The sequence below is a fragment of the Pygocentrus nattereri genome, chromosome 14, assembly GCF_015220715.1.
Source record: "Pygocentrus nattereri isolate fPygNat1 chromosome 14, fPygNat1.pri, whole genome shotgun sequence".
Taxonomy (NCBI): domain Eukaryota; kingdom Metazoa; phylum Chordata; class Actinopteri; order Characiformes; family Serrasalmidae; genus Pygocentrus; species Pygocentrus nattereri.
In genome coordinates this window covers 29278789-29303956 of record NC_051224.1, presented here as the reverse complement: position 1 = coordinate 29303956, position 25168 = coordinate 29278789, and the positions used below count along the sequence as shown (strand labels likewise).

Below are 25168 nucleotides of genomic sequence, written 5' to 3'. Positions count from 1 at the left end.
TGTCTGAGGCAAATCATGCAGGGCAGAAATTTCACAAAGTGACTTGTGGCAAAGGTGGCTATCACAGTATCTATGATACTATGACAATGTTACATTGAAAGTCACTAAGCTCCTCATTCTACTGCCAGTGTTTGTCAGTGGAGATTGTATGGCCATGTGCTTGATTTTATACACTTGTCAACAGTGTGTCTGAAACTCCTGAACTCAGTATTAGGAGTAGTGTCCACAGACTTGGTCATACAGTGTATATTAAAAACCAGCAATGGCAAAAGTATTGTAGCACCACGTACAGAGTGGCCACACGCACTGGCTCTTGGGAGTTGTAGTTGCCTGTGGAATGTGTTTGTGTTATTGTGTGATATTGTGCTGGGTGGTGGAGTTGGTTGAGTGTCTACCATGGGGTGGAGTTGTGTGGCTATTGATGACCTGCCTTGCTTTCTCTGCCATTCAGTAACACTAAGCAGCAGTTTTCCCTTTCTACCTGTTTACTAATAAAGCATTTGCTTAAAGAACTGTGTTTCCCAAGTCTTCTTCGCTGATGCCACAGTATAAGAAGAAGTCTGAAGATATTTCTTGAACTCACGCTAGAAGAGTCCAAAAGTATACTTTTCAGGGAAATAGTGTCCCAGTGTTTGGGAACATACACAGCAAATATACACAGCAAAGTCTCCACTGGATTTTAATGTTGTTATGAGAACAGCTGAAAGCCCTTTCTAGATGATAAAGATCATTATGCAGCTTCTTATAAATGAACTCTATAAATTCTCTCAGTAAATTCTGAAACTCTGTAGAAGCCATTGAAAAGAGGCAAACTCTGGATTGATATGCTAACTGTGTTTCATCTTAGTCAGAAGATTGGCTGCAGTGTTTTTTGCAAATTGAAGGTGAGCCTCGTCTCTGTCTAAGACAAGTGAACAATACAGTACTCTAGACACGATAACACAAAAGCAGGATTGATTTTCAATCATGTCCAGAAAAGACAGGCCATTTCTGACTTCTGACTTGTTTCATAAATGAAAAAAGCAGGACTGGACAAGTTTCTTGAAATTAAAATGTCAAAAATATTTATTAGAAAAGTAAGGATTTAGTCAGTAAAGATTTATTAGAAACATTCTCCAGACCGACATTAATGATTTCTATGTGGTCTTCATTCAACATCCAATCCTTAATCACTGCCAGACATCACCAGCTGTGTTTCATCTATATAAAAACAACAAGAAATATTAAAATATTACATTAAGCAGCTCAGGGGAAACATATAGAGTGAAAAAAATGTGTCCAAGATGGATCCTTGAGGCACCCCACAGCTAAGAGCAGCAGTAGAAGACATCATGCTATCAGTAAATACTGTAAATCTCCTATGTGTTAAATAAGAAATAAAGGGCAGTTCCCGATATATAGCAAACTACAGACTGAGCCTCGCAAGACAGCAAGTTTTAATTATTAGCACTGACAACTAGTGACCTGCTTAAGTGGCTCCCCGCCCTGGTCCTGGAGTACCTCCTGCCCTGCACGTCTGATCCAACAAGGCAGTTAGCTTTTCCTGAGTTAAAGTTGGTGTTTTACAGCAGGAAAACACAAAATATGCAGGGCAAATGGGAACCTGTGAACTACTCAACTACTTTTTTGAATGACCAGGCAGCCTCCATATTTACTTTTGCTTAAATCATTCCCTCTATTAATATTTTTACTTGAACTTTTCCTGGAAATTATTGTTACATTATCATTATATTAAAGAAAATTATGCATTCAGTTGACTTGATTTAAATGTGTTCATCATTTCAGCATAAAATATATTAGATCAGTGCATTTATTGCGAAAACTAAGACCAAATTGTGCATATATATATAACTTCTATGTTTATGTTTTTAATGTTAAACTGCATTGTTAACTGTATGGGTGTCTGTTGCAGGTATGTATTGTGCAGAAGCGAGACACTAAGAAGATGTACGCAATGAAATACATGAATAAGCACAAGTGTATTGAGAGAGACGAAGTCCGAAATGTGTTCCGAGAGCTGCAGATCATGCAGGGGCTCGAGCACCCCTTCCTCGTCAACCTGTGGTGAGTTATAGTGCACATGCACATGCACACAAAGGAGCTTTGAGTGCTGCAGTATTTGTCTAATATGGTAGTGCTTAAGGGCATTGCGCTTGTTTTGCAGGAGACTATAAAGCCCACGCACATGCACACACATATGCACACACACACACACACAGTCTCCACTGGACCTGAAAATGGGACAGCATATTAGAACAAATTCATTATGCCCTCACAACCCTTATATAAGAGCAGACAGACCCTAGTGTTCATACAGTGCAGTATATGTGTGTAGCTGTTTTGTGTGTTGAGCCCTCTAGGACTAACTGGATCTGTTTTCAGACCAAAACAGAATAACAGAATTAAACCTAGCGGCAGAGTTTAGCGGGGTGTTGGGTGTGTTTAGTTAGCTTTTTGCGTGTGTGGAATTAGATAGAATTGTGTGTGATTGGTAAAATTAAGTGATGTTGGATCACGGAGCCTGTGTGTAGTCTGTAACCCCGCTGGCCAGTTATCTTGCATTGACTGTGTGACCATTATTCAAGAAAAGAATTGGACGTACAGGATTAAAGTTGAGACCATAAAGATTTTGACAACAACCGCAACAAGGTTGAAACTATTTTAACCATTCTTGCTGCTATAAAAGTTCAAACAGTTGTTTAGACTTCATGATATTTTTTGACTGAGGGCCCTTGTGATTGGACCCTTGGGCACACAAGGACCATAAAACATATGGGATGATTCAGGCCTGAAAGCCCCTTTTCGATTTTTGGTATGTCCAATTTTTGCTTCAGTGGCAGTGTGCAAGTTGGACAAATTTATAAACTTAAATAAGCCTCTGATGAGTAGGCCAGATCTACTTGACCTTTGTTGTTTGAACATGAGCTTCAATGAAAGAAATAAGGCTAAAGCCTGACTTGTTTGTACAAAGGCCATCACATGGTTAATGTCATAAAGTTGCTTTATTTTGAAAAGTGACCTATAAATACTGCAGAATGTTGAATGTTTCCTCATTTTACATAACCTTTCTGTTTTACTTTTTTTTAATTTAAAGGTTTTGGTTTTTTTCAGGAATAAATAGAAAAAATGTGAGATTTTCAATAGTGTCTCAGATTTGTGGACCCACACACAAACATATCTTCTAAGCTGCTTATCCTTCTGTGTCACCGGGGGAGCTGGACTTTTGGACCCCATTGTATACATTTTTTTTAAAGGATGTGAAGTCTTGTTTGAAATAACTTGGGTTCTTTAAAGGCATGTTAACACACATTAAAGTGTATTTAGGTTTGTTAGGGTTAAACTAATGTTAATTGTTTTTTTTTTTGTTTTTTTTTAAGAAAGCATAGTTTTTTTCCAATTACTTGATTAATCAATCGATTAATTCATAGATTACTTGAGTAATATTTTTATTGTCCAAAAATAAATGTATTTCTTTGTTGTTTGCTATCCATGACAAAATTTTATTAGATTTGGATTTGATTGTTTAATGGATGTCTCACAGAACACAACATTGCTATCTGACATTTTTTAATTGTTTAATTGTTGCTCTTAGCTACTACTCGAGAAATCCACTGTGGTTAAAACATTAAACAGGATTTAAAGAACGGAGTTGTGAGGGTCCATGGCTGTCTGAGGGGTGACTGCAAATGTAATGCTGGTATTTACGTAGGTTACATGACCACACCAGGCTTTGAGCAAGAACATGATGACTCACTGCATTGACATTCAGATAATCAAGTTTTTTTCTCCATTCAGATAAGGCTGTTTAAAGGTCTGAATTTATTTGAAGATTCGAAAACGCACAGTAAAATGCACTTCAAACAGTGTGAGTAGTTTTCACATCTTTAAATTGAGGAAGGTTTTGTAAAAGGCCAAACAATAAAAAATGAACTGAAGAATAACAAAACATGAATGGCCTTTCAGACATTCCAGATGCATTTACTGGAAGAGGATATACAAGGAATCCTTTAAAAAAGATTTAGAATGTAATTAACAATATACAAAAGAATTATGTGGTCAAAATACATTAATTGCATTGTCCATTAGGCTCTTTGAGTCCATTAGGCTCTCTGTGTCCTTTAGTCTCTGTGTGTCCATTGTGTGTCCCTTAGGCGTCTGTAGAATGCAAAATATATGTTATTATCACATGAACTGACAACTATGCACTGCAGGCCAATTTTATTTGATCATTTTAAAATGATCAAGGTTAACTGAGTAATTATGACAGGTCTAATTTCACAATAGCAATCAAATCAAATCAAATTTATTTGTTTAGTGCTTTTGATGATGTTGTCACAAAGCAGCTTCACAGAATTCTAGTAAAGACAAAGTTTCAACATGAGTGTAAAAAACTCCAGGTGAGCAAGCCAGGGGCGACAGTGGCAAGGAAAACTCCCTCAGAGCTGAGGAAGAAACCCTGGGAGGAACCAATGGGGGTGTGTATATCCACAAACCTGAGTGATCGTGCGCGAGCAGCTGGACGACAGCACCAGTGTCTCAGTTTACTATAATTCCGTGTGTCCATGGACCCCTGGATCTGCTGCCTTTATATAAGGGGGAACATTAATTACCAAAAGCTGAGTCTGAGCCACAAACATTTTCTGGAAGATCATTCCAGAGTTTGGGGGCATTATAAGAAAAGGCCCTTCCCCCAGCTGGAGCCTTCTGAATTCTGGGAACTATTAAAAAGCCAGCACTGTGTGATCTGAGTAATTGTAGTGGCTCATAATAGGAAATAAGGTCTTGCAGGCACTCAGGTTTGAGCCCATGTAGGGCTTTATACGTCAATAAAATAATTTTGTAATCAGTACAGAATTTAACAGGCAGCCAGTGAAGTGATGATGGAACTAGACTGATATGATCAAATTTTCTAGTTTTAGTGATGACCCTGGCTACAGCATTTTGAACTAATTGAGGTTTGCTTAAATTCCTGCTAGTGCATCCTGACAGTAGTGCATTACAATAGTCTAGCCTTGAAGTAATAAAGGCATGTACTAGTGTTTCTGCATCACGCATGGATAAGGCATTTCTTATCTTGGCAATGTTGCGAAGATGTACAAAAGCTGTCCTAGTGATGCTGCCTATGTATTGATCAAATGATAAATCTGAATCAATTATGATGCCAGATGTTTTGCTGCTGAACCGGGTGTAATTGGAAAGTCAGTGAGATTTAAAATTAAATCTGATCATTTATGTCTTGCCACTTTTGGACCCAGAAGGAGAAACTCTGTTTTGTTTCTGTTTAGAAGGAGGAAGTTACGCAACATCCAGCCTTTCACATCTTTTACACAATCCTCTATTGTCTATCTAATAGCAAAAAAATGGCAAAACCAATGAGGGAATGCATTTTGAAGGTATTTTGAAGTAAACTGGACCGGAGAGTTATTGTTGTGTTTATATTCTGTCCTTTACTGCCGCTGTTGTACATAATTGTTCAATGTCAACAAAGCTGCTGTTGTGCTGTTCATTTTTTCTTTGTGGTGTAGTGTAAATTGTTTTCACAGAAGGGGGTTTCCACCCTTTCATTTTCACCATTAATTGCTCAACACAGACTTACAGGGAACATTTTTTGTATTATATTTATTAAAAATATCCGATTTATTTTCATTCTGGTGTCAGAATGGCTCCCAGGATGTCAGCTCAAAGAGCTTGACCGTGGATGCTTGCTTTTTGCGTCATATCTGTTTATTTGAAATTTTCCTAAAGATGGATGTAATTGAGTTTTCAGAATGAGTTTCCAAGAAGAAAAAGTCCATTAACTTCCCACCAGAGAGACAGAGACAAGACACACATCCATTACAGCAGTTCAGAGAACCTTCATGTCACTGTAACCTCAGACTGTTTCTCCTTATCCTAATGCACACACACAGACACACACACACACACACATTGTGTGTCCATTAAGGAAGCAGACCCATCATGCTCTCTGGTTTTTCGGTCAAGTGTTGCTATGGCAGCATCCCCAAGGGTCCTGCCAAGAGCAACAGTACAGATGATCCAGCCAGTCTGAACTATGTTATTTAGAAGATGTGGGGATGAGCTGGTGAAGGAATGATAAGATGAGTGGATGAAATGATGAGAGAAGGAGGGATTGAGAGGATGAGATGGAATGAAAGGGAACAAGATGAGGGGATGGGATGAGAGGACAAGGATGAAAGGGTGAGGGGATGAAAGGATGAACAGCTATAAAGATGAGAGGATGAATGGGTGAGAATATGATAGGATGGAGGGGTGAGAGAATGAAAGGATGAATGAGGTTGAGGATAAAAAGATTAACTTGTTTTTTTGTTCTGTAATGCATCCCATCCTCCTCTGAAACTCACATCTTACTACTCCTTCATCCTATCATCCTCTTGCCTCTTTCTCCTCTTAATCTGTCATCTTTTGTTCTCTTACCCCTTCATCCTCTTCATCCCATCTTAATCAAAAGCTGATGTTTACGTGAGTTTTCTGTACTTTTGTGTGGTATTAACAAAACAGATTTTTTTCACTAAAAGCTGGCTGTCCTTTAAGGTTTATTGCAGAGGTGTCAGTTTTGGCAAACTGAGCTGTTGAGATGGGAAAAGGATATTGGGTATGGTAATGTGTTGTGTTGTGTTGTAGTTATGCTGATTGTGTTATGTGATCAGACTGTAGTTTTTTCCTGCTAAGTGAGTGAGTGTTTAATTTTGCTGTTGTTCTGATTTTATGATCTAGAGCAGAGCTTCATCCTCCTCCCCATGCTGAGGGGGATAGCGTGCTGCATTAGCATGTGTGTGTTCCTGGATCCTGTAGTGGAAACTGTAATTCACTTAAGTCTAGCAGATGGAAACCCTCACAGCAATGAACTTTACTGCTCCCTTCATCCATTCATTCTGCACTTTCTTAACAATCCATATTGCCCAGTTTATTAATCTATTCTATTTACTTTATCAATCCATTCTGCTCAGCTAATCTATCTATACTGCTCACTTTATCCATCAGTTCTGCTCAGTTTATTCATCCATTCTACTGACTTTATCCATCCATTATGCTCACCTAATCCATCTGTACTGCAAACTTTATACATCCATTCTGCTCACTTTACCTATTCATATTGCAGACTTTATCCATGTATTCTATGTTATCCATAAATACTGCACAGTACTGACATTAAGAATCCAGCCTGTGCGAACACAGTTTTTTCTCTAACAACAGATGGATTATCTAAACATGCGCACACACACACACACACACGCACACACTGTTAGTGATTAAAAGCAGCGCAAATTCATCAGCTAATTCAAAGTGACACCACAGACTGCAGTGAAGGAGGGACTCCCATCTTACCAGTGAAAGACTCCAAAACACAAAGTGACAGACAGCCTATGTCCCTGTTTTATTCAGGAGTCATTCACCACCACAACAGCAACAAAAACAACAGCAATAGCAATAACTATAAATGACATTTCCTTCCTTATAATGATTTTATATTACAGCTATATTCAGCTATATGTTTCATGCATTGACGTATCAATCAGCTTTTAAAACTGGACAGCCAAGGCTGTATTTGTGCCAGAATAAGCATGATCAAGCATCTTCCACATTGTATTCAGATCTTATTCATAGATAAAAAAAATATAAAAATATATTTATATATCTATATCTATCTATCTATCTATCTATCTAACTATATATATATATATATATATATATATATATATATATATATATATATATATACAAACATATCCATCCATCCATCCTCAACCGCTTATCCGGGTCCGTTTCACGGGGGCAGCAGAATAACAAATAAAAGGATAGGATAAAAAGGTGAGGATAAAAAGCTGATCCAGTGTTCCACGACCTGGGCGAAACCCACATTGTTCCTCTTGTAGCTGAGATTCAACTATCGGTCAGACTCTCTTCTCCAGTACCCCTGCATAGACCTTACCGGGTAGGCTGAGAAGTGTGATCCCCCAGTAGATGGAACACGCCCTCCAGTCCCCTTTCTTAAAAAGCGGGACCACCACCCTGGTCTGCCATTCCAGGGGTGGTCTGCCATTCCAGCCCCAGATGTCCATGCGATGTTGCAGAGGCTTGTCAGCCAAGACAGCCCTACAATATCCAGAGCCCTCAGGAATTCCTGGCGGATCTCATCCACCCCCAGTGCTCTGCCACCAAGGAGTTTTCCAACCACCTTGGCTACCTCAGCCCAAGTGATGGACGGACCCTTGCTCGGATCTCTAAGCTCTGCCTCCTCTGGGGAAGGATCATTGGTGGGATTGAGAAGAAGTTGAAGTATTGAAGTATTACTTGAAGTATTCCTTCCACCATCCAATGACGTCTCCAGTCGAAGTCAGCAGTCCCCCAGCCCCACTGTATACAGTGTTGGTCAGGAACCGCTTTCCTCTCCTGAGGCGCCTGACGGTTTGTCAGAACCTTCTCGGTGCCTGTCGATAGTCTTTCTCCATGGCCTCAGCAGCAAAAACTCCTCCCACATCCGAGTTTTTGCCTTAGCAACCACCAAAGTCAGAACCTGCTTTGCCCTTTGCTACCCATCTTTTGCCTCCACAGTCCTACATTCCAACCAGGCCCTCTTCGGTATGAGGTTGAAGCTTTGTCAGATGTGGGAGTTGAAGATCTTTCTGGTAGGTTCCTTTGCCAAACGTTCCCAAAAAACCCTCACAACTCGCTTGGGTCTGCCAGATTTGTCTAGTATTTTCACCTGCCATCTGATCCAACTCACCACTAGGTGGTGATAGATTGACAGCTCCGCTCCTCTCTTCACTCGGGTGTCCAAAACACATGGTCGCAAATCCGATGACACAACTATGAAGTCCATCAACGAACTGTGGCCTAAGGTGTCCTGATGCCATGTGCACTTCTGCGCACCTTTGTGTTTGAACATGGTGTTTGTTATGGACAGACTGTGGTGAGCACAGAATTCCAATAACAAAACACCACTCGGGTTCAGATCAGGGAGGCCATTCTTCCCAATCATGCTCTTCCAGGTCTCACTGTCATTGCCCACGTGAGCGTTGAAGTCACCCAGCAAGACAATGGAGTCCCCACAGGGGGCACTTTCCAGTACCCCCTCCAGGGTCTCCAAGAAGGCTGGGTACTCCGAACTGCCATTTGGTGCATTAGCACAGACAACAGTCAGAGCCCGTTCCCTGACCTGAAGGGAAGTAACCCTCTCGTCCACCAGAGAAAACCCCAACGTACAGGCGCTGAGCCGGGGAGCTGTGAGTAAGCCGATTCCTGCCTGACGCCTCTCACCCTGGACAACTCCAGAATGGAATATGGTCCAACCCCTCTCGAGAGAGTCTGTTCCAGAGCCCCTGCCATGTGTTGAGGTGAGCCCAACTATATCTAGTTGATATCTCTCAGCCTCATACACTAGCTCAGGCTCTTTCCCTGCCAGAGAGGTCACGTTCCATGTTCCAAGAGCCAGTTTCAGTAGCCGAGGTTCGGAATGCCAAGGCCCCTGCCTTCGGCTGCCACCTGATCCACATTGCACCAGACTCCCATAAGCACCTCTCCCATGGGTGGTGGGTCCATGGGAGAGTGGTCTTATGTAGCTCTTTTGGGCTAAGCCACCAGGTGCTCACCTCTCCTTTTCAACCTATATTAAATTGAATACACTACAAAGACAAGATATTTAATGTTCAAATGGATAAACTTTATTGTTTTTTGCAAATATTCACTCATTTTGAATTTGATTCCTGCATCACGTTCCAAAGAAGTTGGGACAGAAAAGTTGACAAAAGACTGGGAAAGTTGAGGAATGCTCAAAAAACACCTGTTTGGAACATTCCACAGGTGAACAGGTTAATTAGAAACAGGTGAGTGTCATGATTAGGTATAAAGTGAGCATCCCTGAAAGGGAGCATCCACTTTGTGAACAACTGCGTGAGCAAATAGTCGAACAGTTTAAGAACAACGTTTCTCAATGTGCAATTGCAAGGAATTTAGGGATTTCATCATCTACAGCCCATAATAGTCAAAAGATTCAGAGAATCTGGAGAAATCTCTGCAAGTAAACAACAAGGCAAAAAAACAACATTGAATGCCCGTGACCTTCGATCCCTCAGGTGGCACTGCATTAAAAACCAATATCATTCTGTAATGGATATTATCGCATGGGCTCAGGAACACTTCAGAAAAGCACTGTCAATGAACACAGTTTGTCGCTCCATCTACAAGTGCAAGTTAAAACTCTACCATGCAAAGCAAAAGCCATGTATAAACAACACCCAGAAACAGCGCCGGCTTCTCTGGGCCCGAGCTCATCTGAGATGGACTGATGCAAAGTGGAAAAGTGTCCTGTGGTCTGACGAGTCCACATTTCAAATAGTTTTTGGAAATCATGGACGTCATGTCCTCCAGGCCAAAGAGGAAAAGGACTGTCCGGATTGTTATCAGCGCAAAGTTCAAGAGACAGCATCTCTGATGGTATGGGGGTGTGTTAGTGCCCATGGCATGGGTAACTTGCACATCTGTGAAGGCACCATTAATGCTGAAAGGTACATACAGGTTTTGGAGCAACATATGCTGCCATCCAAGCAACGTCTTTTTCAGGGATGTCCCTGAAAAAGTGCTAGACACCGAACAGAAAGGGGCAGCAGAGCAATTGCACTGGCAATTGTAAAAGTATTTTGCATTTCTTTTTATCAAGAAACAGTAAATAATTCTCTCTCTCTCACTCACTCTCTCTCTCTCCCTCTCTCTTCAGGTATTCATTTCAGGATGAAGAGGACATGTTTATGGTGGTGGATCTCTTGTTAGGGGGAGACCTTCGCTACCACCTGCATCAGAACGTCCATTTTAAAGAGGAAACAGTAAAGCTGTATATCTGTGAGCTCGCTCTAGCTCTTGATTACTTACAATCATGCCACATCATACACAGGTGAGTTCAACATCCGCTACAGAGTTACACTGAATTCTGTTGTACAGTAGTTCTTCACTGTGTTTAGATGGTTAATACATAATTCAGTCTATTAACACCAAAATACAGTGGTTACTGCTTTCACTCCAACCTCTATTGAATGGGGCATTAAGGACAGCTTTACAACTAAATCTAATTATCCTTCTTTTTGTCATTTTTAGATAAATTTTTATCTAAAATTTGATAATTATCCTTCTTTTTTTCATTTTTAGATACATTTTAATTTTTTGGCACTGAAAATAATTGTTATGAATTAGAAATTGATATGAACTATAACTCAAATACTCCCCTTTTTCCCTTACCCTCCCCCTAAAAAATTGAACAAATAAACAATGCTGTACAAACGTCTTAAACAGCCATTAGAATGGTTTAAAACTGTCTGGGCAGATAGTATGGAGTTCAGACCATGTCTTCCATGTATAGGGGTAGTATGATGGGGGAATTGTTCAGCTTGGAGCTAGTAGTACTGTTGGTGGGCATTGCGAAAGTAGAGATGAAAATTTATACTACATTATATTGGAAGGAGGGAGGGTTTCAGGCATGGCCCCTCAACATCAGTTGAGTCATAATTCCATTTGCAACAATAGAGTTGTTTGATTCTTGACTTCTTGATGTACTCCAGACATTGCATGTCAAATTCCACCAGGAGGATGCCTGATTTAAGGCACGAAGGATTGATTTGATTAATAAGCCATGTGGTATTAATTGTAAATGCAAGGCTTCCTTAGAGAAAGCTGTGGAAATGTTTAAGCTAACATACTGACACACATAATCACAGTGTATTGTTCATTTTTATTCATCGTAATATTGCTGTTTTTTTAATAAGTAATGCATTTTTGCCTCTCAGAAAATACAAAGGTGTACCAGTGTATACTTTAAAGTAAATAATGCTGTGATGTCAGACTGAGCAAAAATAATTAATCATCTCCATAGATGTTCATGTTTAACACTATATATCATTGTGGATAGTATATATCAACTGTGGAAAAAGTGAAGACTCTCTCCTGAGCTCCATTACATGCAATTCAAATCTGCCAAGTGAAGTTTTAGTCCAGCAGGTGGAGCTGTCCAAAGAAAGGCTGTAACTTAATATATTTTCTTTTCATTTTGAAAGCTGAAGGTAGGACAGAAGGCCCGTTTCTGACCAGTGAGTGAGCCACTGGTCACACATTACTCACAGACCCACTGTAGATTGAACCCAAACTCAGTCTGTTTCTGACAACTTAAAGAAAACAAAGCAAAAAAGAAAAGAATGACGTTATAAGGTAATGCTGCTTTAAAGTCCGATGGGAAATGACTGCTTGTAAGTCATCCTTGATTTGCCCTAGATACACTGTTCTCTCAACTGATCACGTACATGCAGCAGATTGAATAGGAAATGACAAAGAAACAGAGGCAAAAAGGCACACAATCACTCTTACAAAAGCCAAAAAACCTCTATTCTCCTGATAAATTATTCATGTAATTATTTTATAAAGAGAAGGAGCATTTCTGTAAGTAGATGTTTTTTTTTCTTTAACCCTTGAAATGCATTGAACACTACTCACTTTCATGATTCAGCCTTGACAAAAGAACATGAAACATAAAAAAACATGAAATTTGAATGGGAAAAGTTTGTGTAGATGGAAGTGTATTCATTCTCCCACTGTTTACACAGTAGATTGTACTGTCATAGTCGTGTGGCAACGATATTAAATCACTTTATACAAAATCTATATAATCTAAATTGGCTTCATTTATGAAAAAGAAATTGTTTGATGTGATTTGTGTGTGAAAAAAGGAATACAGACTGCAAAAGGAAGACATGTAATCTGAAAAAAGTATACTGTTTTACATGTAAAGCCAGTTTCTCTAAGAATTAAAAATGTACTTTTTATATTGTAGTAAGTCATTGGAAATACAATCAACGTTGTCTTACGACACTGTGCAGTGTGCGGAAAAAATACCATCTTGGATTTTAATTTAAATGTATTTATATTACTTCATTTAATTTTATACTTTAATTTTATTTTAATTATAATAATAGCCATCATAATAGAATATTATGGCCAAGAGAGTCCAGACTATAAAACCTTCCATCTGCTGCACTAAAACTGTAAACACAGGTATGCACAAAATATTCTACGCAAAATGCTAAAACAAATGGCAAATATCATCTTAAACAAGTAACAGGCTGTTAAACTATATCTATACCTGATACAGCTAATGAACATTAACAAACTCTTCCTGAGTTGATGTGGTGTATTGGAATAGTGTGTATGTTATGGGTCCCCCAGGGCCAGCATTGAGAAAAAAACTACACTAGATGCTATTACAGTGCTGTGAGGATTGGACTGTAGAGCTCCATCACTCTAATTCATCTCAAAGATATTTAGTGGAGCTTCTTCACTGCAACTCATCCCAAGGGTGTTAAATGGAGCTTCATTACTCCAGCCCATCCCAAAAGTGTTCAGTGAAGTTTCATCACTTCAACTTATCCTAAAAGTGCTTGGTGGAGCTTCATCACTCCAACTCATTCCACATGTTCAATAGAGCTTTTTTACTCCAAAGAAAACATGTCCACTGTTCCACTGTTCAATGCCAGTGAGCTTAGACGTTTGTTAGGTTGCTCCATGGCCCCATTCTCTTGCTTTGGAGTTTGGAAATGGATGTGTACATTTCAACACCACATGTCAACAATGGGTTCACCTTGTAGCTGAACCCACTAATTAATAGGGGGTATGGATATTTTTCACAGCTAGCTCAATGGCTCAGAAAACCCAGAACAGTCAGTTCTAAAGAACAAAATAAAATGGTGTGGGAAGGTTTATGTCAATGGATTATTTTACAGTGTGATTTTGAGCAAAGGCTGGAGCTAATAGGATAAAATCTGATTAAGCATTAGTGTCCATTACTGACCCCTCACTCCAGCTCTGCTAAGCATCCATCATGACTGTTCTTGGCAAACTTTCATGCAAACGTTTTGTGATCATTTTATGAGTTGCATGCAACACATTCAGTCCCCTATTTAGCCTAATAAACTGCTTGTATTTGTGTTACACAGTATCATTCTTACTATATAGTCGCCCAAAAAGTTGTAATTTTATATATTTGCAGTATCTTTATCGTCCTATAAATTTCTCAGCTGTCATTTATATTGTATTTATATACTGTATATTTTCTATATCTATAGTTCTGTCATTTATCTAAGGTTCTTTACTATTTACTTGCCTTTTACATCTGTTCTGTTCTACAGGTTATACCTTTGAAAATTAAGGTTTAAGTTGCCACTACAGATACTGTAATCTGAGATGGTTGCTAGGGTGTTACTAGGTGATTAACAACACTCATCCTGGAGAACTCCTTACCTGCATGTTTCATCTCCAGTCCAAATCCATCACTTCATTCAGCTTATCTAGGACTTTGGAAGGCATTAATTAAATGGATCAGGCGGGACTGATTTTGGAGTTAGCGTTTGTAGAAAGGTAGATCTTCAGGAGCAGAGTTGTGACCAGTGCTGGGGTGTTTCAGGTGTTTGCTAAGGTGTTACTGTGTTGTTGCTATGATATCCAAACTGGTTATAAAGGTGTTGTTAGGTAGTTGTTATGGTATCTTAGATAATTGCTACGGTGTTGCTAGGTGTTTGCTGTAGTATTCCTGTTAGTTGCAATGGCGTTACAATGAAGGTGCTGTGGTATTCCAGCTGATTGCTAAGCATTGCTAGATAGTGGTTAGGCTAGATCATTGCTGTGGTATTGATAGGTGGTTAGCATGGTATTCTAGGTGGTTGCTAGGGTGTTGCAAAGTGGTTGCCTTCTAGCTGTCTAAAGTGGTTACTAAGGTATATTAATGTAATTTCTGTGGTACTTCAGGTGGTTGCTAAGTAATGTGGGGTGGTTGCTTTGGTATATCTGTTGGTTGTATTGTGTATCTAGTGTATTACTTTGTAATTATGGTACAACTACTGTGTACTCCCCCAGTGTCAGGATTGAGAACAACTATACTAGATGATAGTACATTGTATCTACAGTGATTAGGGTATGTAATAATTTATCACTCCAACTCATCCCAAAGGTATTTATAGACCTTAATTACCCAACTTTTCTCAGATGTGTTCAGTGGTGCTTCATCACTCCAAACTCATCCTAAAAGTGTCCAATCATGCTTTATCAATTCAGCTAATCCCAAAAGTGTTCTTTAGGCCTTCATCACTTCAACTCATCCCAAAAATGTTCAGTGGAGCTTCATCACTCCAGTTCATCTCAAAAGTGTGATCAATGGAGCTTCAGTGCTCCAGCTTATCCCAAAATTTTCACTCTACTTAATGGCTGAGTTGTTGTTGTGCCTAGACATTTCCATATTACAATAACAGCACTTGCAATTGTCTGGAGAAGATCCAGCAGAAATTTCGCAAAATTTGTTGCAAAGGTGGCATTGTATGACAATGCCATGTTTGACGTCGCTGAGGTTTTTGTCTAAGAAGACTGTATGGCTGTGTGCTTGATGAATGGGGCACTAAGGACACTTTACAACTAAATTATATTATCCTTTATCTTGTCATTTTTAAATGAATAAAAAAATAGCCAAATGATTATTATGAATTACAAATCAATATGAATTACAACTCAAATATCCCCCCCCCCGCCCAAAAAAAAAAAGAATCAACAAATAAACAATGCTATGCAAAAGTCTTTAACAGCCATTGTAATTGTTTAAAACTGTCTGGGCAGATAGTATTGAATTCGGACCATGTTTTCCATGTAGGATGGTAGTATGAAGGGGGATTGTTCTGAGTGGGTGTGGCTGAAACAACTGAACTCTAAAATCTATGTTCACTCTGTGGAAATCAAAATCAATCAATGGAAATGATTTTTATAAACAGGTTAATGTAAAACCTATAGTCACACAATGAAAATATTTCAAAGGAAATATTTCAAGTTGTAAATCTATTCTGATGAAGCTTATTTTGTTTATTCATTAAATTCATCTAGCAAAATCCAGTGACAACCCTACAGCCAACTATAAAGCTTTAGGCTACAACTTCACATCAAAAATTGACATCAGCACTGCACATCAGCATGCTGAACATGCTACTATCACTTTTAAAAATAGAGGGCTTTTAGATCAATGTGAAGGGAGAAGCACACCCATGTGAACACCTGCATAGTGATTACACTCATCACATTTAGAAAATACAGATTCGCAGCGTCAAATGTGCGCAGTGCAGACACATCCCCTCTAATGAGCAATCAGCTTCACTCATTTTTGCTTTGAATGTCTACTCTATTAAAATCAACTCTCTCTCACACAAATACATGCGCACACACATACTCACACACACACACACACACACACACACACACATTCATATACACACATACACACTCCTGAACCTTAAGAAGAGGCTTTAGCTTCTCTCCCAGAGTGATGTCTCATCAGCTTCCCTTTAATTAGCTGCAGAAGCTAATTAAAGCAGCACACCATTTATATTAAATTCTCTTCTGCTTATTTGTCATGCTTATAAGTTCTATATTCTGTGCTGATAGGTATGCTAAAGGTGTGCACTGAATTGAGACAAAAAAGTGTAAGTCAATATGGAATTTATAATGATAAATTAAAGTTGTGACTGATACAGATACAAATTATATTCATAATATATATTTTTTTAACATTTTAAAACAAGTTCATATGGAGCCTCGCTGGTGACATCCCATATAAATAAAAATAATGCGTGGCCATGACTTATTAATGTGTGGGAATGAGATCCTAATGCGTGGCAACAAGTTAGTAAGGCGTGGGAATGAGATGATTAAGTCGTAGCCATGACACCTTTGGAATAAGTGTGAATGATTAAGGTTTGGAATGAGTCGGAATGATGAAGCCCCACTGAATACCTTTGGGAAGAGATAGATTATAAGTTTGGTGGATGCCAGGAGAATGCTACCTACCAGAACAAGCAAAACAACTTGTGTTAAAAAATATTAGTGCAGTTAATTATTTTTTTTTCTTTGGTTAACACATGGACTCAAAAATTCTCAAGTGCTATGCCTCCATTTGAGGTAATTGGTAATTACTGAATATCAACAATACTTTTAAAATAAATTAGAACAAATTAGTCCTTTCTCCACATAATTAAATAGAATGGTGGCTTAGCTGGGTATTATTTGTTGAGGTTCATTGTTTCCAAAAATCAGACATCCCTTGATGGCAGATTGGAATTTTATTACTTTTTTCCTTTCTCATTAAAAAAATGGACATATGTTGTTTGGTTTATGTTGATGCTTTCAAAAGTTGCAATGCAAAGTTAGACTAGGACTATAATATAATAATAATTTGTAATATTTTTAGATAATAAATGATGTAATGCTATGTTACAATGAATTACAAATACATTTAATTTTCCCCCCTTTCTTCTTTTTATTTTTATATTCTGAAAAAAAATAACCTCAGTCTTAACTTGATGTGTCCATGTTCAGTCTAAACTGCACCACTAGTACTGACTTTCTTCACATGCTTCAGCAGACAAAAATGCATGTAGATTAAGTGACCCTTATTAGTCCCTCATCAGGGAAATCTCACCTCTGCGTTTAACCTATCTGTGAAGTAAAACACCACATACACACTATTGAGCACGCACGCACACATACACACACGGGGGCAGTGAGCACACTTGCCCAGAATGGCGGGCAGCCCTATCCACATTGCCGGGGAGCAGTTGGGGGAAAGGTGCCTTGCTCAAGTCATGTACCGTCAGCTCTGGGGATCAAACCAGCAACCTTCCGGTCACAAGGCTGGTTCCCTAACCTCTAGCACATGACTGCCCTGAGCTGAAGAAGCCAAGTAACAATCATAAAGACAGCCATAGACTGTCTGTTACAAGACAAAGCTTTGAGTGTAAACATAGCCCTGTGACACTTTAAAGTGTGTTTTGTCCTGATTATGAGAACATGTTTTAATTGGAATGCTCTGTTCTGTCTCTGCAGAGACATAAAACCAGACAATATCCTGCTGGATGAGCATGGTAAGGCTGTAACAAGATTTTACTTCTACATCTAATCTCAGGTCTATGTTAATTCCTAAATTGCACCCAAGCAGCTGGACTAAAGAGTATATAAATAGGCATATGGATGGATGGATGGATGGATGGATGGATGGATGGATGGATGGATGGATGGATGGATGGATTGGATTTACTCAACTTATATTAAGCAAAATAATACATATATTGGTTTTTATTATTCATTAAGGAGATGCATAAGTGATAATATGATATTTAGTATGTCCTGATTTGATAGGTTAGCCTGATCTGTGAAATCTTTTAGGTTAGCCTAATCTGCCTGGTTTCTCAAAAGCATTTTAGCACAAAATGATTCTTAAATGGCAAAGCGAGTATTACACTGAGAACTCTCTCTACTAGTCAAAGTGATCTTCACCTCATCTGTTAGATTAGCCTCATGTGTGAGGTTTAACTCAGCTAATAATTACCATGTTTAGTCCTGTGTTAAGAGCAGAAAAATCACCAAACTGTGCTGGACACCAGCCCTCCAAGACTGCTACCCTTGGTCTAACTTTCTGGTTAGCCACATTTTAGAAATTTCGCCTGAGAAGTAAAAACATGAATATTCTTAGCATTTATTATGCTCTGTTTATTAAAAGCCATCCATGGCTTTATTAGTCCAGGAGAGTAGAACCATGTTACTCTATATGTACTGTACTTCCTCTGTGTGTATCACAGGTCATGTCCACATTACAGACTTCAATGTCGCTACAGTGCTAAAGGACTCTGAGAAGGCCACATCTATGGCAGGAACTAAACCATACATGGGTAAAAAAAAACTAATATGAATATTTAAAAGCAAAGCTTTTCATTGTTTTTCTGTCATAAATTCCATTCTTACAGCCTGAGTTGCCTGTTTATTAGGTTCATGTCTTGTGCCTGCATTCATTTCACATTTTATGATGTACTCCTACCATATAGGTGCATGTTGTAGGTTTACTGTAGCCCACCAGTGGCTGCACAATTTATTACCCCTGCTTTAAGCCACTAATCAACAGAAAGGGTCCACCATAATTCCAACACTAGCCAAGTATTATTTGAGTGGTAGAGCGTTCTCAGCACAGCAGTAACACCAATGGTCATTTGTACATAGAAAAAGATGACCTGTAGTCTCTAAACCTTTCATTATTGGTCAGTGTCTGGCCATAAGGCTGCTATTGGCAGAATATTTTTGGTGGACAGCCTATGCTCAGCCTAGCAGTGACATTGTGTGACAACTTTCAAAACCCCAATAGTGCACTGTACTGTGTCACCATCCACTCTTGTGCTACTTTGCATTGATTTAATACAGTCAGTATTTGTGTAATCACACAGAGCAACTTTATGGTAGGTATACCTGATAAAATGGCCATTATGCTACAAGGTGGGTGTACCTAATAATAACTAGCAGGTCATATGTTAAATATCAGCTGTTATGCTGAAAATGTTTGTTGTTGTTTTTAAGCATATGAGTTATTGTTGATTGTGAGGAACATCAGTTAATATGATGGTAAGTGCATGTAATTTGGAGGCAAAAAATTATTTTGAAAAGAGATAGCATAGTGTAATATATAGTGCTAGAGCTGACGGTGTGTACATAACTTTCTGAGTAATGATACGAAGAATCCTGTAGAATATTTGTCTGCTAGAAAGACAGTAATTATAGTTTCGTTTGAAGTAAATCTTACTATCTATGTGTGTCTTACAGCCCCAGAGATGTTCCAGTCCTTTGTGGATGGTGGTCCAGGTTATTCTTATCCAGTAGACTGGTGGGCCCTAGGCATCACAGCATATGAGATCTTACGAGGATGGGTAGGTTCTCACACAATATATATACAGCGTCACAGGCAAAAGGATGATTAACAGGGATGTCCTATGTCCCCAGTATGTTTTCTATTGAATATTGAACACTTCCACTCAAGCAGAGAGAATATTGTGGGTATTAATCTGAGTTTACACTTACTTGGTTGCATCTATCAAGTACCTACACTCATTGGCCACCTGCCTTATAGGTTTACAAGTGGCAGTCTGGCAGTCTAGCAGTCCGGAAACAACTTTTCCAAATTTTTTGAAACAGATTCATAATTTATGCTCAAATCTACAAATGATTCAATGGCATACAGAAGTTTCACAAATTCAATGCTGAGTAGTTTGTATGCAAGGCAGTCAAGTCTGCTCAACTTTGATGAATAAGGATGCATGACCAAAACTGTGCTACATAGGCACTGGTAGGACTAACATAGAAATAGCTTTTCTTTGAGATGCAATGATTATGAGTAATATTTGAGTATAATGATAGTGAGATAATATCATACAATAGTAATATATGAGTAATTATAAGTAATTGTTATGAAAAAATTAGATGTATACATGTACATAGGTGCAACTTCAGTGATCCTGCCTGTTCACCACTGGCAGAACTTCACATAAAAAATGAGTTACAGTAAACTAATTATGATGAACCTGTTGGTTGGGTTTATCAGAGAACAATGAGTGTTTGGTTTCACTTTTACTCATATTATTTCCATGTTTTCTAGAACAAAAGTGCTACTGATGTACTGTGAACTATATCAGTACTGATATCATAGACCTAAAATTAGAAATAGAAGGTATTGCAGTGTATTTACCATTGTTGTCTGTCAACATTAACTGGTAGAAGGAGTCGTGAAGCACACCTCCTACTGACAGTACAGTGCAGTGACTGCCAAAGTACTTAAAGAATCAAACATTTTACAATTGCCTATTACATATGGGTTTAACTACTTATACTAGTTTTATTATCAATGTTGCTTGTACTTAGTAAATATGTTGTTCATACCTGTAGCTTCAGATTAAGCAGTCAGATAAAAAAGTGCTAATTGACCAGTGGCAGAACTGAACACAAATGAGTCACAATAAACTAATTCTAATGAACCTTTTGGTTGGGTTTGTCAGAGAACAATGAGTGCTTGGTTTCACTTGGTTTCACTTTTACTATTTCCATATTTTTTATATAACAGTGCTTCTGATGTCCTGTAAATTATATCAATGTTGCAATGTATTAATTACACAAACTACGAACAAAAAATACATAACCAGCTAATTGTGATCAGCCAGATGGTTGGGTTTATCCAAGAATGATTGATTGTATATTGCTTGTAATCATCTGATTTTACTATCCCTGTACTGTTAGGTTAGTTCCTTTCATTTGCATGTGAAAACAGTTTAATTCATCCATGATTTTACATTTTGTATAATATATTGCCTTCATTTACTTGGTTCTTTGAGGAAATACTCTCAATTATCAGGATAAGGATGAAGGAACAGAAGTGCTAGGCAGTATTGATAACATTCAACATAGAATATTTTCAAAGATCATTTTTAAGCTTGCATTAATATAGTTAACTAACCGAGGCTTTCTGAGCACTACTATGCTAAAAGAACAAATGTCCAAATGGGAAACCACTGAATTTTCTGAATTCAATTATATAAACAAAGCCATTCAGAGAGGTTTTATGTAAAAAGCTTCTTTGTAGAGGAGCTTACCGTGTCCTCACAGTTGTAGGAACCATTTGTCTAAAGCATTTAATGCCTCTCAAAAGCTGTCTCAAAAAGTTATTGCATAAAATGGATATTAATACTTAATTTATTTAATTGATTTATTAATAATTTAATTAATACCTAATGCCTGAGACATTGTTTTACATGGTTTTGGCATAAGCTTTTGGCCTAAAATGTATTTTTAAAGTTCTTTAAATCAAAATATGCATCTAGAGTCATTAGTTAGACAGTAAATAAAATAAGTCATAAAATATTTCATACCCCATGATTAACTTTGTCAGCCTTTGAATTATAGAGATATTTTGGAAAATTGGTGGAATTCCACTTAACACAGCATTGTAGAAATGGACCAGACGTGAACTTGATATGAATATCGTAAGAAATTCAAAGACAAGCCACCTGTCCTTGTGGGGTGGAGCTGGAGCCTGTCCCAGCGGCCAATGGGCAAGAAGACAATGAACACCCTGGACAAGCCGCCAGTTAATTGCAGAGACATTTAACAACAGGATTTAAAAACCAAAACATTCATGGTGATACTATCATACCAAAATAATAAAATAAATAAACTAAGAAAAATAGATACTAAATCAATGCTGATATTTTTGTAGCCTTGACTTATGATAAAAGAACTAACATTTCATCTATGAGGACATAAAATATATACTATATCACCCCTACACATGTCACTTTATACATGTCACTTTATACATTACCAGTATTAAGATGTACACCCTCTACCTCGTACTCATGCTGCTGTGGTTCATGCTGCTGTTATTTGCACCCCTTTATTTACACCTTCTATTTATTGTTTACATTACTTTGGGAGTTTACTGGACCGTGAGTACAATGTTTCGTTCCACCTCATGTACCACATGTGATGCGAATGACAATAAAGCCTTATCTTATCTCTTATCTTATAAAATAATGTATGATTTCCACTGACAACGTGTTTCTGAAATGGACAGGCCTGGCAACACTATATCCAACCTCAAAACATTTACAACAACTGTGAACAGCTGATGAATGAAACAGTGGGCTATTCATTGCAGTTTCTAGAACCATAATGTTCCCATAAAACACTATTTGAGTTTGTTTACACTTCACAGGTTCAGTTTGATTAAAGTTTACCTTGGCGCAATTGCTCTGTCATTCACACCCTAGTGTTGAAATGAAATAAGCCAACAGAGACCCCTCTGAGGAGGTCAGCCTTGGTCTGCTGTCATAGAAACTCTGCTTATTTGAAGGATGAATGCAGAGCAGACTAAAGAGGAACAAAATGTTGGTGTCTGGCATCATCTCTTTGATTCATAAACAGCATCGCAAGGATTTGCATATAAGAGAACACTATAAATGTTAGTAGTATAGTTTAAAAGTTATTTATTTCTGAACAAATTGATATTTTACTGAAAGAGTAAGTTTTCATAAGACAATTATAGACTTAACATAAAATGAATTCATTAATTTACTCAGCAAAATTGAGGTGACAAGTTACCTAACTTTTTAAAGGAGTTACGGTTTACAGTAAAGAAAAGCAGCATTGATCTATCAATACATTCAGAAATTATTTTGATGCCAAATAAAAATCAAAGTTTTGTCTTTGTGAGATCATGTTTAAAATGTTCACTAGCCCACATGTTACAAAATACTTTGTATGGCCAGGTATTTAGCATAAAACTCACTAATCTGAAGCCTCAGATAAAAAAAAATAAGAAAAATTCTGCACAGCTGCACACAAGGGATTTCTGAATGTGAATGTTATTTCCCAAATATAAACCACAGTAAATGCCGACATGCAGTATTTACAAAGTTTACCATGCTCCTATAGCAGCAATACAGAACTTCACATGCATTATGAAAAAGAAAATGAGAAACCAGTTATGAAAGCCATGACAATAATGTCCACCAACACAGTCTTTTGGTTCAAAGTCCAACACAGGGGTGTGGTGATCCCAAGTTAAACAATTCACACTGTCCTTGTTGGTGGCTTTTCAGTGAATAAACAGCTCAGCCAAATCTGGCATGTTCCTCAGTTATCTGTTTATGTAATCTGCAAGAGGAATCCACAATGGAAAACTGAGTAGCCAAGTTAATGATCATATGGGTTTCACCAATAAAACTGACTTATATTTTATCTTTTAACTTAATATTAATAACTTCACATTAACCCATATTTCATTTAATATTCTTAATCAGAACATGTAATGCAACAACAGAAGTGAGAAATTGTGATAGGAATAGAGCACAGTAAACTGAACATCAGAAATCATCACCTTTTTGATGTAGGTACACACATTTGTATGGATATTGTATATTAGCCCCTAGAGCCAAGCTGGATGTGTCTATGGTGATGCTTTTCTTTTTGTGACAATGGCTGCATTTTTCTTCTCTCTCTTTCACACTCTCAGCGGCCATATGACATTCATTCCAGCACAGCAGTGGATGATGTCCTCAACATATTTCGCGGTGACCGCGTACGGTACTCATCTACCTGGTCTAAAGGCATGGTTGCTCTGCTCCGCAAGGTGAGTGGCATAACGTGAGTGGTAAATTATTGATACAGGAAGAATTTTGAAAGACTGAATTCTTATACCTTCTCACATCTAAAGACAGTATCACAGTTTTTAGTCACAGACTATGATTTTACAAAGACAGGAAAACTTGCAGTGTCGCTATTTACTAGACTGCAACTCAGCTGACATGGCCATTGTGGGGTGAATGAGGAATGGACAGAGGAGGAATACAGGAAGCTGGTCAAGGACTTTGTTGACTGGTGTAAGCTGAACCAGCTGCAGCTAAACATCAGTGAGACTAAGGACATGGTGCTGGACTTTAGGATGTCCAAACCTGCCTTGTCACCAGTCACTATTGATGGAGTTGATGTGGAGATGGTGGGGACCTACAAATATCTGGTTGTGCACTTGGACAACAAGCTGGGCTGGAGCTGTGACACTTTTGCGGTGTATAAGAGAGGCCAAAGCCGTCTCTACTTACTGAGGAGGCTGAGGTCTTTTGGCGTGTGCGCTAAGCTCCTATGGACATTCTACCAGTCTGTTGTAGCGAGTGCTTTATTCTATGCTTTTGTGTGCTGGGGCAGCAGCATTAACAAAAGTGGTCTGAACAAAATTAACAAACTTATTAGGAAGGCTGGCTCTGTTGTAGGAGTCAAGCTGGACTCTTTGGAGGTTGTGGCAGAACAGAGGATGTTTAAAAAGCTGTTAGTCATCTCAGACAACACCTCACACCCTTTGCATGCTACACTGGATAAACAGAGAAGCACATTCAGTGGCCGTCTGTTACAGCTGCGCTGTGTTAAAGAGCGCCATGTGAGATCCTTCTTCCCTACTTATATAAGGCCCTACAATGAGTCTCCTTACTGCAGAGACGGTATTAATCTCCTGCTATCTGAACTGTGCTGAATCACATCACTGCATCCCCTCTCTGATTAATACACACTGTGCAATATATCACAATTACTGTAATGACACTATGCACTGTACACTGTAATATTGATGCAACTCTGAGTTAGTTATGTCTATAATATATGCTTTTTGTTTACCTCATACCACTCAGTGCCTGCTGTCTGTAAATACAACAAATCTGTCTCATATGCCATGTATATATGTAAATAGATATACTTTTACTTCATTTCTCTTGTACTTTAACTT

At 38.3% G+C, this 25168-nt stretch overlaps 1 protein-coding gene across 1 annotated transcript in view; it reads left to right on the top strand.

Annotated features, from left to right (window-relative positions):
• LOC108431906 (serine/threonine-protein kinase 32B) overlaps nt 1-25168 on the top strand; it is a 56093-nt gene that overhangs the window by 19085 nt on the left and 11840 nt on the right. Inside the window, exons 3-8 of the mRNA XM_017705375.2 lie at nt 1913-2064; nt 10736-10909; nt 17911-17948; nt 18663-18752; nt 19672-19775; nt 23909-24025. Of these exons, the coding sequence (XP_017560864.1) occupies nt 1913-2064; nt 10736-10909; nt 17911-17948; nt 18663-18752; nt 19672-19775; nt 23909-24025 (675 nt within the window). The remainder of the gene's footprint in view (nt 1-1912; nt 2065-10735; nt 10910-17910; nt 17949-18662; nt 18753-19671; nt 19776-23908; nt 24026-25168) is intronic.